This window comes from Poromitra crassiceps, assembly GCF_964638095.1.
Source record: "Poromitra crassiceps genome assembly, contig: HAP1_SCAFFOLD_247, whole genome shotgun sequence".
NCBI lineage: Eukaryota > Metazoa > Chordata > Actinopteri > Beryciformes > Melamphaidae > Poromitra > Poromitra crassiceps.
Window position 1 is genome coordinate 240001 of NW_028152149.1, and position 13049 is coordinate 253049.

The 13049-nt window shown below is 41.3% G+C and overlaps 1 protein-coding gene across 1 annotated transcript in view; it reads right to left on the minus strand.

The window, feature by feature from the left end:
- Positions 1-9382, minus strand: part of LOC310770843 (uncharacterized protein) — a gene marked incomplete at its 5' end in the record, with an annotated part of 12877 nt that extends 3495 nt beyond the window's left edge. The window contains 9 exons of the mRNA XM_083663550.1: positions 999-1172; positions 2257-2430; positions 3088-4992; positions 5168-5278; positions 5915-6031; positions 6755-6865; positions 7635-7745; positions 9053-9151; positions 9297-9382. Of these exons, the coding sequence (XP_083519676.1) occupies positions 999-1172; positions 2257-2430; positions 3088-4992; positions 5168-5278; positions 5915-6031; positions 6755-6865; positions 7635-7745; positions 9053-9151; positions 9297-9382 (2888 nt within the window). The remainder of the gene's footprint in view (positions 1-998; positions 1173-2256; positions 2431-3087; positions 4993-5167; positions 5279-5914; positions 6032-6754; positions 6866-7634; positions 7746-9052; positions 9152-9296) is intronic.
- Positions 9383-13049: the final 3667 nt, after the last annotated feature.

Here is a 13049-nt window from a genome sequence, read left to right on the forward strand (position 1 = left end):
CTGACAGACTGTATTAATGAGGTCCTAATCTAAAGCAGGTCCCAGTGGATTTACATGGTGCTGTAAGGTGATTGGATAAATAAATCCATCAAATGGCACATGCTTTTATTATGCTGCACAATGAGACATAAAAAGGAAAATAATCTGAATTAGGAAACACTGTAAAAACAAGTGGGTTTAAATAATAACTGGGAATAATAACCAGGAACAGTCCAGAAAAATAATTTCAACCACCCTGAGCCATCGAAAATTCTAAATGTTATTCTTTTACTTTGTTGTTGTCATCTAGTCTATATCTGTCATCTATATAAAGTTATTAGGATTTTTTTTTTTTTTTTTTTTTTGCTTTACTAAAGAAAATCTTGGCTTTAGTAGTTTTAATTATGAATGATCAGCTGCTAGTGTTAGGAAATTAAACAGCATAATAATTTGATATTGCTCTGAAAAAAATCTCCTTCCAACAACTGTATTTATTTCAGTTTATCACCAAAAATTACATTTTGTAAGATTACATTTGAACACATCATGATAATGTTATAATTTACCGTTGCCCAATACACATTTTTTTAATGAATAGAGCTTCCACACATCATGTAAGTAATTCAATGCAACCTAACAAGGAGCCGAGAGCAGCTCAGTGAGACCAGGGAAATTGTGACCGTGTTCGAACTGGGAGGTGGGATCCTCGTCCCTGTTCTGTCCTGACTTGTAGGTCGACTTGACTTCATGACATCTAGGAATTTTGCGCGCTTCCTACACAAAATTTCGTCATGCAATTGCCCCACCAATTTTATCCAGGCCCACCCAATTTTATCCAGGCCCACCCATAATTGAATTTCTGCCTACGCCCCTGTGAAGCTGCATCAATAAAACTCAAATCCTCATGTAAAACCTGCAGGGCGACCTTTGCAGATTCAGGAACCCTGTTTTGAGAGAAGGAACCTTTAGTTTGGAGAAATGTCTTGAATCAGCTGAGAAAAACTGTAACCTGGTTTCACCTGAGAGTCTCCAGTCTGCAGTCTGGACTCTGCAGCCCAGCAGAGAACAGTTTCACTGCTGGACCCTGGAGGTCGTTGTTGCTGAGGTCCAGCTCTCTCAGATGCGAGGGGTTGGACCTCAGAGCTGAGATCAGGACTTCATAGTGACTCTCTGACAAACTGCAGCCACTCAATCTGAATAAAGAACAAAGCAAGTAGCTAAAATAATATATTCCTGAAAGGTTTCAACAATCCATTGTTTCATACTCCAATGGACCTCAGCAGGACTGTCAGTGTGGATCAGCATCATGCCGGCCTTATAGAGTCTTTCCATCTGAAACCAGAGAGGTTGTCAGACATGTCTCAGGATTGGTCAATTTTTCTTGAACAGAATCTGTAACTGACCAGATTCTAATTCTACAGTTTGGACCCTGAATGCCAAGTAATTTAAATACATAAAGGTTTAGTTAAGGACGGTTCAGAATCCACTTTTTATTGGGACAATATTTTCAGATGGTATCAAGCAGAGCCGTGTATATAGAAGAGTCTATAGAAGAGTCTCCATTCACTCCAATGGACTCCAATGGATTTTTATCAAATTGTACATTATCAGCTTTATTTTAGCATTCAAAAGTAGCGCGAGACCCCTTCCTGGCTGTTCATTGGCTAATGAGTCACGCATTTTGGTCCTCCGCTGACACCACTCTCTCTAAATTGCTCTGGTTCTGGGTAATTAGAGTAATAAAAATCTGATCTTTACTTCCTTGATTGCCTCCAATGCTCTCACATCAAACCCCCCCTCCCCTTCCCCCCCTCATAGATGGAAGGCCACTTTGGAGTCTGTGAGCCCTATCTTATGCCCGGTGCAAGGGCAAGGGCAAGCATTGTCCTTGCTAGTTTCTAGCACTCAGAATCTAGATTTTTTTCTTTTAATTACCACTGGGTCCATCAAAGGCCTTTTTTCAGTCACCCAGTGGTAATTGAAAGGGGGGAAAAGGAGATTTTGAGTGCTAGAAACTAGCAACGAGAACGCTTGCCCTGGCCTTACACCGGGCGTAAGATAGGGTCCACGTGTATCTTTAAAACTATGGAGAATATCATCAACTAAGTTCATGATTATTATTTCAATATACATAAAATGATTGTGTGAAAACAACATTCAGAGAACTTGAGATCTAAGCCACTAAAACCACATCTTGTCTGAATTCAGATGGAATGACTCTACTGTATACAGATGTCCTCAAATTACAATATTCATATACTATTATTGATATCTGACCTGAGAGTCTCCAGCCTGCAGTGTGGACTCTCCAGTCCAGCAGAGAGAAGTGTCACTTTTGAACCCTGCAGGTTGTTGCCACTCAGGTCCAGTTCTGTCAGATGGGAGGGGTCGGACTTCAGAGCTGAGACCAGGACTTCACAGTGAGTCTCCGACAAGCTGCATCCCCTCAATCTGAATCAAGAAGAAAGGAGGGTAGGACTTCAGTGCTGTGTAACAAAGGTGTATTGTGCAGTCATGAGAATGTGCAGCTCCACCGAAAACTCTTGTCCCGCTCGGTCAGCTGCTGAAGCCAAACTATAAAGTACTGATACTCAACAAATGTTACAAAAGTAACGTTTCTACCCCATACTGTGCCACAAACAAAACAAAAAAACACAATTATGTCTGCTGATACACCATAATGGTTTGATAATTTATGTGGATGTTTGATTCAGATAGGGGAACGCAAATGCTGCTGTATTTCCTACTTCTAGTCCTCCAAACACTGGGGGTCTGTGAGTGATTGTCAAAGCAGAGCTGAGACTCATACCAATCAAATTCTATACAGCATACGGTACTACTACTATTACTACTACTACTACTACTACTACTACTACTACTACTAATAATAATAATAATAATCATCTCCCTATTACAATAAGGCGGAGGGTTGCGGTGCGGTGCACAATTGCTCAACTGGGCATGTGTGAAGCATGTTACGAATGAGCACACAACCTAGAAGCTAGAAATGAGCACATGAAGCATGTGATATTGATCTAGTAATAATAATAATAATACATATAATACATATAATGATTTACATTGTATAATTTGAAATGACTAACTAACCGAGCCTTCCTGCAGTTCCTCACAGCTGGGATCAGTCTCCATCGTCCTTCCTCTGATGTGTTGTACGCCTCCAAGTCCAACACATCCAGAACCTCCTCTGACATCTGCAGCATGTAGGCCAGAGCTGAGCAGTGGATCTCAGAGAGTTCCGTCTCTGGTCTAGTTTCTGAAATCAGGAACTGTTGGATCTCCTGATGTACTGACTGGTCGTTCATCTCCATCAAACAGTGGAATATGTTGATGCTTCTGTCAGGAGCGGTACTGGAGGTGTTCATCCACTTCAGGTTGTTGATGGCTCTCTGGATGCTTTCTGGTCTGCACTCTGTCTGACCCAGCAGGCCTCCTAAGAGTCTCTGGCTGGACTCCAGTGAGAGGCCATGAAGGAAGCGGACAAAGAGGTCCAGGTGGCCATTTTTACTGTCCAGGGATTTGTCCATGGCTCTCTCCAGGAAGATATCCAGGGATTGTTCACCATCGTCATATCTACTTTCTCTTCCATCTCTTCTTTTATCTTCTCCCAGGAATGTCTTCAGTGCCTTCTTATCCCTGTTTGTGTGACAATGGAACATGTAGACAGCAGCCAGAAACTCTTGAATGCTCAGGTGAACAAAGCAGAACACCTTCTCCTGGTACAGCCCGCGCTCCTCTTTAAAGATCTGTGTGAACACCCCTGAGTACACTGCGGCTGCTCGGATATCAATGCCACACTCTGTCAGGTCAGCTTCATAGAAGATCAGGTTGCCTTTCTCCAGCTGCTCAAAAGCCAGTTTTCCCAGAGAGAGAAGCATCTCCCTGCTCTCTGGATTCCAGTGTGGATCTGTCTCAGCTCCCCCGTGATACTTGACGTTCTGCAGTTTGGACTGAACAACCAGGAAGTGGATGTACATCTCAGTCAGCGTCTTGGGCAGGTCTCCTCTTTCACTGGTTTTCAACACATGCTCCAGAACTGTAGCAGTGATCCAGCAGAAGACCGGGATGTGACACATGATGTGGAGGGTTCGTGAAGTCTTGATGTGGGAGATGATTCTGCTGGCCAGCTCCTCATCTGTGAATCTTTTCCTGAAGTACTCCTCCTTCTGTAGGTCAGTGAAGCCTCTCACCTCTGTCACCACGTCAACGCACTCAGGAGGGATCTGATTGGCTGCTGCAGGTCGTGTGGTCATCCAGAGGCGAGCAAGGGGAAGCAGTTTCCCCCTGATGAGGTTTGTCAGGAGCACATCCACTGAGGTTGACACTGTAACATCAGTCAGGATCTCATTGTTCTGGAAGTCTAGAGGAAGTCGACACTCATCCAAACCGTCAAAGATGAACACAACCTGGAACTTGTCAAACCTGCAGATTCCTGCTTCTTTGATCTCAGGAAAGAAGAGATGCAGAAGTTCCACCAAGCTGTACTTTTTCCCTTTCAGTAGATTCAGCTGTCGGAAAGTGAATGGAAATGTGAAATGTATGTCCTGATTGGCTTTGTCTTCAGCCCAGTCCAAAGTGAACTTTTGTGTTAAGACTGTTTTCCCAATGCCAGCCACTCCCTTTGTCATCAATGTTCTGGCTGGTTTGTCTCTTCCAGGTAAGAGTTTAAAGATGTTTTCACATTTGATTGTTGTTTCTGGTCTCACTGGTTTCCTGGATGCTGTTTCAAGCTGTCTGACCTCATGTTCATCATTAACCTCTCCACTGCCTCCCTCTGTGATGTAGAGCTCTGTGTAGATCTGATTCAGAAGTGTTGGGTTCCCTTCTTTATCAAGCCACTCGAACAAACACTGAAACAACTTCTTGAGATGAGATTTGAGTTGGTGTTGGCAATTTGTTGTGGTACATTTAGACACCATAAACATGGATCCCAGGTCTGTTTGATGCTTCTGGGCAGACTGACCACTGGGATCCTCTTTCCTTTGCTGCTGAACTCTGTGGAGATAACATTGAGAATTAGGTCGTAGCACTAAGTACATCTTCAAGTAATTCTTCAAGACATTCGTTCATTTCACGAAGCTCTCCTGAAAATAATCTCAACTCAAGCAGTGCTTGATGCCTTTCTCAGGAGAGATGGATAATAATAAACTCATCTGTTTTAAATTATTACCTCTTAGCAGAGTGCCGTCCATCTTTGAAGGTAAAAGGGAGCTCGATAGACTGGTCACTTTTCATGGAGACACAGCTGGGTACAGGGGAGTCTGCTCTCTCCTGTTGCATCCTGATGGAAACAGGATTGACAAAAGACAGTTTTAACCTCAAGTGAACCATGATCTTGACTAGAAAAGTTCCTCCCGCTGCTGTGAGGTGTGCGACGTTCCAGGTGTTTCCAGGTGTTTTCCAGGACATAAACTACCCATGGCCAAACTTTCAGCCCAATCGGACCTGGGGTGTGGGCATGCATAAAAGATACAGACAGATGACTTCAACTTTATTATTTTAGTTATAGAGCTGGGAAACATTCAATGCAGGGAACATTGAGATGAGCCACTTCAGCCTATAGATGTTCTCAGATCCTCTCAATTTCACTCGCCCCCTGTAAATTCTTACAGATCTGCACCATTCACGTGGGTCACTTTTTCAGGTTGGAAAATCCGGAATTCTGGATTAATCCGGAAATATCACATCCCTGATTATGAAGGGCCGGACCAAATCTATATCTCATGAGTTGATTCCTCTTCAGTATAGTGACCCACAGACTGGTCACTCTTCAAGGACACACATGGTGCAGGAGAGTCTGGTCTCTACAGTAGCTCCTGCTGGATCCTGATATAAACATGAAGGTATCTGTGTCCTTATAAAGAAGATAATTTCATCTTTTCATTAATTGTAAAATACAGAGAAAATAATGACTTACTTCTTTTCAGAAGGATATTTATCTTTAAATTTTATAGGCTCCAATATTGACTGGTTGCTCTTCATGGACACACAGCTGGGTACAGGGGAGTCCGGCCTCTCCTGCTGGACTGGACTCCTGCAGAAACGCAGGGTGAAGAAGAGCAATTCTAACTTGAAGAAAATAATCTTACGAATCTGCATGATTGACGTGGGTCACACTTTCAGGTCGGAATATCCGGAATTCTGGACGGAAATATCCAACACAGTCTCACAGATAATTGTAAAATAGCAACGCCCAGTAAGAAGCGATACTGACTGCCTTGAAAATAGTCTTCCAGGAGATCTTGACAATTTGTCATCATATGTACCATATTTCCTGTCATTAATTTGTATGCTTATTATGTTTTTCTCATTTTACCACTATTCTGGGTTTTTTACTGTTTTGTGTGTTTTTGCTGTCATTTTATTCAACTATTTTATCTTTCTGTAAAGCACATTGATTGGCATTTATGTTTGAAATGTGCTATATAAATAAAGTGTATTATTAGTATTAGTATTAGTATTAGTATTATTAGTATTAGTATTATTAGTATTAGTATCATTATTATTCATTCCTTTGGGAAACATACAAATTTCAAGGACTGGCTTAACGTCGGTTGTGAGTTTTCAAGCTACATTGTTACATGCTGTACATCAGCAACAGCAGCTCTGATTATTGAATGTGATATTTTGAAAGAGGAAACTACTGTAATTGAACAGAGTATGAAGGGCCAAATCCATTGTATACAGTATATGATGATTTGATGCCCTTTCTCAGGAGAGATGGATAATAATATACTCATCTGTTTTGAATTCTTACCTCTCAGCAGAGTGCTGTCCATCTTTGAAGGTAAAAGGGAGCTCGATAGACTGCTCACTCTTCATGGAGACACAGCTGGGTACAGGGGAGTCTGCTCTCTCCTGTTGCATCCTGATAGAAACAGGATTGACAAAAGACAGTTTTAACCTCAAGTGAAGCAGGATCTGCCACTCTGTGATCACTCTGTCACTCTGCTCTTCCAGTTGAATTTAAGCCCAGGGGCCAATTAACTCCACGTGTCACTGCTTAGGTGATGGGGAAAAGGGAGAAGGTGTTAGCAGGGATCCAGGAGCAGGAGAGAGAGAGAGAGAGAGAGAGAGAGAGAGAGAGAGAGAGAGAGAGAGAGAGAGAGAGAGAAAGAGAGAGAGAGAGAGAGAGAGAGAGAGAGAGAGAGAAAGAGAGAGGAGGAGGAGGAACAGGAAAAAGGCTGGTTACATAACAGGGGCATGAAGTCGGCATACCACTACATCTTGGGCTCAAAGGTTTGCGCTTCTTTATGTGCTATCGTTGCCTTGGTTACCAGAAGTAGCCATAAAGCAATATTTTCAACTTTATTCGACCTGGGGAAGTGCTTTTCATGATTTTACAGGATGTTCCAGGCGTTTCCAGGTGATTCCAGGACACAAACTACCCATGGGCAAATTTTCAGCCCAATCGGACCTGGGGTGTGGGCGTGCATAAAAGATACAGACAGATTAGTTCAACTTTATTATTTTAGATATATAGAGCATGGGAAACGTTCAACGCTGGGAACATTGAACCCTGGGAGAGCACATGATTTAGGCCTGGGGAACATTGGACCCTGGGAACATTGAACCTGATGCCTTTTCTCAGGAGAGATGGATAATAATAATAAACTTGTGTGTTTTTAAATTCTTACCTCTCAGCAGAGTGCTGTCCATCTTTGAAGGTAAAAGGGAGCTCGATAGACTGGTCACTCTTCATGGACACACAGCTGGGTACCGGGGAGTCTGCTCTCTCCTGTTGCATCCTGATGGAAACAGGATTGACAAAAGACAGTTTTAACCTCAAGTGAAGCAGGATTTTGACCAGACGTCACCAGTTCAAATCATCTGACACCGACATCGCTGAATACACCCTGAGTTGTCCCGGGCTTATCGCGATGACTTTCCCTCATCATCAGGCGTGCGGCCAATGCCTCTGCCCGGAACACGCCTGTAGACATTCTCGGACTTGCCAGATTGCAGTAGCTGCAGGGCCCTCCCCCACGGTACGACGGTGGCGGCGTTGGGCTCATATCAACTTCCCCTGAACTTGAGCAACGCTGTGATGCCGGCGAGGCAGAAGACTGTGGTGGCTCGCCCTGCTTCTCTACCCCGCTCACATGACCCCAATGTCGGCCCCTCCCATGATGGCGGACTGCTCTTCGTAAGCGTCACTCTCCGCTGCTGAATTGGATCATTGGGAGAGTGGGACTTCCACTCCTTCAGAATGAGTCTCTCAATTGGCCAGTCTTGAGCGCGATTTATTTAATTGACAATTGCACTGAACGAGCTACCAGTTTGTCAACTGAAGTTGTGGACCTGTTAGTTCTGTTTTGATAGTATGGTGTGCAAAACAAAAATCTGAATTTAGGCTACTCGTAAATTACTGAAGTAAAAAGTATAGCATTATAAAGAAAACTTTAAAAAGTACAAAAAAAGAAAGAAACTACTCAGGTTTGTACTTGTGTACTTGTAAGTACAAATGCTTAAAAAAAAGAAATTACAGTACTCAAGTTTGTACTTGAGTACTTGTACTTGGGTTTACCGATGGCGTCATCTCATCAAAAGCCTGACACTTCACCCCAGAAGAAAACGGACCTAAAGAAAGAGAAGACTTGTACTTGTTCCACCTCTGCTTAGCACTGGTTTACAGGGTGTAGCACATGTACAGTAATATGAATTTCTAATAAAACGTATTTTTCTACATGGTTGTTGTGTGTTGGATGAACCTCAGATCTATGACTCCGGACCATCCCGGTTTAAAGATGGTGGCAGCCAACTCTACTTTTGATTTATTTATTTCGACGGGACAATGCAAAATTAATGAACACAATAACCATGGAACAGATAAAAACATCTGGAACATAATAAAAGTGTAAAAATCGCCGGATTTAGCACAAGGCTAGTTTCCATCCGTTGTCTCCGTTGTATACTTGGCTATACTGAATTGGCCTCACTCCATATCATAAGGTTTATTACAATATTATTCTTAATATCTTACTCTTCTTCACAAGGATTTGTGTTTTTATATGATTTGTTAATGCTAACATTATGTAACATTATGTTGACTTACTGTGTTTCAGAAAGACGTTTTCTTTTCAAACAAATAGACCGGTCACTCTCCATGGACACACTGCTGGGTCCAGGGGAGTCTGGTCTCTCCTGGACTGGGCTTCAACACAACAGAAACAGAGCTTTACTTTGAATATGATGTCACTGTTGAGCTGTAGTGATGTCACTGTTTTGCTGTAATGATGTCACTGCTGAGCTCTGACATGGAGAACAGTTAGGGACCGTTTTCGAGATCCTCATCTTACCTCTTAGCTGTGATCTGGTCATGTTCTCCAGACAGAGTGGTTTTAGAGGGACGAAGACCCTCCTCTGTTTCCTCAGACTGACTCATAGTAGAACACCTTCACACAAACACAGACAAAATGCTAGCTGGATTGATTTATTTACAACACCAAGGCAAGATATCACGTCTGACTGTAAAATGCCAAATACACACTGAGTGATAGAAATCAACGCTTGTGACACATATTTCTGCGCTACAAAAAGTGACCACATTGTGGAGTTGAGAAAATGTGATTTCAGCTGTCTGTTATCTACTAAATGGTAGGATGGTCTGTTTTTTATTTTGCATTGTTTGACGACTAGAGAAAAGTTTGATCTCAGGTCATCACATCTCCAGTGAGCCCAGCTGGATTCTGAAACTTAGAACGCTCCGTCAAGTCTGAAGTCTGTGTGGCAGCATGTTGACTTTCATGAGCAAAATGGCAAAAAGATAAATACTGACAGGTGTCAGTTTGAAAGTATTAAGAAAGCCTAATTGGCTACCAAGATTAATTGCCTTAATTTAAATATTTCTCTAAATCTCAGTGAAGCCAATATTGTGTGTATTGAACGATCATTTGAGCAAGAGTTGTCCAATTAATAGGCTGGATTTATGACAACACTGAATATGTCACAATGTCTATGACATCATTGTTGTTGTTGTTGTTGTTGTTTTTGATAATGAATATACAAACATCAGGTAGAGTAAACAATGATAGCACATTTACAGATATATTACATCATCGGTGTGTACATGTCATCAGTGATTTCTGACATCACTGATTGTCACACCAAAAGTAACTGATGATATCACGTCTGCATAAGTGATATTGTCATTGTGACTTCCCTTTCAAAAAATATGTGAGGCAGAGATGCTCAAAAGTCATTTTTTGCAAGTCCAAGTCAAGTATAAAGTCTTGCAGCTAGCTAGGGTCCAAGTCAAGTATAAAGTCTTTCAGCTAGGGTCCAAGTCAAGTCTCAAGTCTTTAGTCACAAGTCCAAGTCAAGTTTCAAGCGAGCATTCTATCAACTGCCTTCACCAGCCTTTTTCACTGAACACTCTGCTCTTTTGACAGCTTTTTAGTTGAACCAAAACATTCACTTCCCAGGGAAATTGTATTGGAAACAATTTTTCTAAGTAATATATTTTCCACCTGCTCAAGTCTCACCTATTGTGCAGGGAGAGATAAACCAGTCAGCTTGAGCTGCTGAGTGAGGTTGAGGGTGAAAAGCCTGTGTCAGCTGAGGTGTCAGTTAAGTTCTAGTTGTTTTCAGTATATCAACATGTTGTGTTCGTTTTCCCCTGGGTTCACTTCCATGTTTCCATCTAAGTTCCCACCTGACGTGCAAGCTGCAAGCCGCCCACAACCTCCTGCTTCTGCGTTAATCACATTCACTACGGCGTTTGCAGTTTATATTTGTCCTGTTGTATTTTAGTGTCATTCAGTAAGCTTGCCTTAGCATGCAATATTTAATCATCATATTTAGATTAGTACGTTATCAGTCACTGATGACATCATCAGTGATGTCATAAATTCACACACACACACACACTCACACACACACACACACACACACAGATGTATATAGATTTTGTGCCACTATTCAAAAATGTGAAATGGTTTCAAAATAAATACATTTCTTTGTTAAAATCTGGGTATTTGATATAGTAAAAAAATATAGATAAATATACACATATAATCTGTAATGTCCATGTCCACAAGAAATGTCAATAGCAAAATCTAACACAACATTACAGTAGGTGATCGTATGGATAATCGTCTATAATGGGGTGGTCATTTTGGACCGGGAACACATAATTAATTAACGTGACACAAACACAACAGGAGGGTTAAAACCGTAACTCGTTACCCTACTTTGTTTCTCAGATAAGTAATAATATTAGGGTATGTATTATAGTAGCCTCGTTAGCCCTGCACTGTTACCTGCATATTCCACCAATGCAGTGAACTGAGATTTGAACCAGCTAGTGTATATTCATCAAACAGCAATGTTACCTTGGAAGATGTTTGCCTGGTGAATTCACATCAGATCAAGTCATCGAAACGAAGAAGACGCTGCTTATTCTCCTCTGTCAGTTCTGGGTGTCTGTGTTCATTTGATGAGTGTGCGATCACTTCGCCATAATTTCACTGAGTCTATAGAAACATCAGTCTGACACCAAACCGGTCTAACCTGAGACCAGAAACCTGATCAGCTTATAGGCTGGAGGTTGAGCCTATGTGCAGCAGACATGGCTCAGGCGCACGCCCTCCTCTTCCTCAGTTACATGCTTAGATCTACATTTATACTTCTGCATTAACTCACTGGCAGTAGAATAGATGAAGAATTATTGAATATAACTTTTTTCTTCCATTGATATCTGTCATGTTATGGAGATTCAACAATTGTGAATATCTTCACCATTAGATATGCTTTTGTCCAGAACTCCACCCAGATAGCAAAGGTCTTTGAGCCACATCCACTTGAAAGACTTCTGATTCCACTCGGTACTGATCCGGCTGTTGTGCACACAGTTAAGGGAGACCGAATTCATGGTTATTACACCAAAACTACCACAAGTGTTTCCAGGTAACGTGTAATTTGTACAGTGTTATCTTGAAACAAAAGGTAATGTTTGGAACATTTGGGAGTATGAATTTCAGCATTATAATATGGTAATTACCAATTCATCAACCTATATTACCTCATGATTATCAGGTTATTACACCATCAATGTCACCATGTTTTAATCCAAATTTATATAACCATGTTATTGTTAGCAGGTTACCATATTGTTGCTAAAATATTACTATACTATTACTAGCTTAATTTGCCTCATTGCCATATTTAAATGTTTTTCCCCATTATTACCATTTGTTTCTGACCCTCTTACCCCATTACATAAATTTCAGTCTAATTACCCAGAAATACCCATTGTTATTACCAAGCTGTTACCTAATTATGACTTCTTTATTACACTATTGTGTGTGTGTGTGTGTGTGTGTGTGTGTGTGTGTGTGTGTGTGTGTGTGTGTGTGTGTGTGTGTGTGTGTGTGTTTGTGTGTGTGTGTGTCCATACATTGATGGCAACATAATGATGACAGGACACCACAAAGTTCTGCATTAAAATGTTTAAATAAAGAATAATTCACACCCAAAAAAAATCCCAAATAAGAGAAATGTCACATACTACATATGAATATTCAATACAATGTCATATTTGTAATTACAGTTATTAAATTATTTATTTATTTATATATGGCATGTCTGTACACCCTTTGTATCGTCCCCACTACAGTACATTTTCTCCTATCTGCCTGATTTGCTTTTGAGAAGGGAACTGGTAGAAAAGTCCGTGTTGATCTCCTGATGAGAACACGATGGCTTTCATCAGCAACAACAGATGAGTCGGCTCTGTTTTCAATTTGAAAGAAACACACGGGGGTGCAATGAGATGGCTGAGCTGACAAACTCCACAACATGCTTCATAAATTAATCCTTCTTCTACAGACATTCTATCTTCGGGTAAAGATCGATCAAATCAAAATAATTTGTTACAAATCAGTGTTAGATAATAATAATAATAAGCTCCTCTTGTCAAGCCACTCAATCAGTTTCTGTGTCGTCTTTAACGGTTTTTCCACTACAGGACTGTGCTGTACTCGTCTCGGGTCTGGTTTCGCACAATATCGGCGCCTTTTGGTTTCCCATTGCAATTTAGAACGTACAGGACT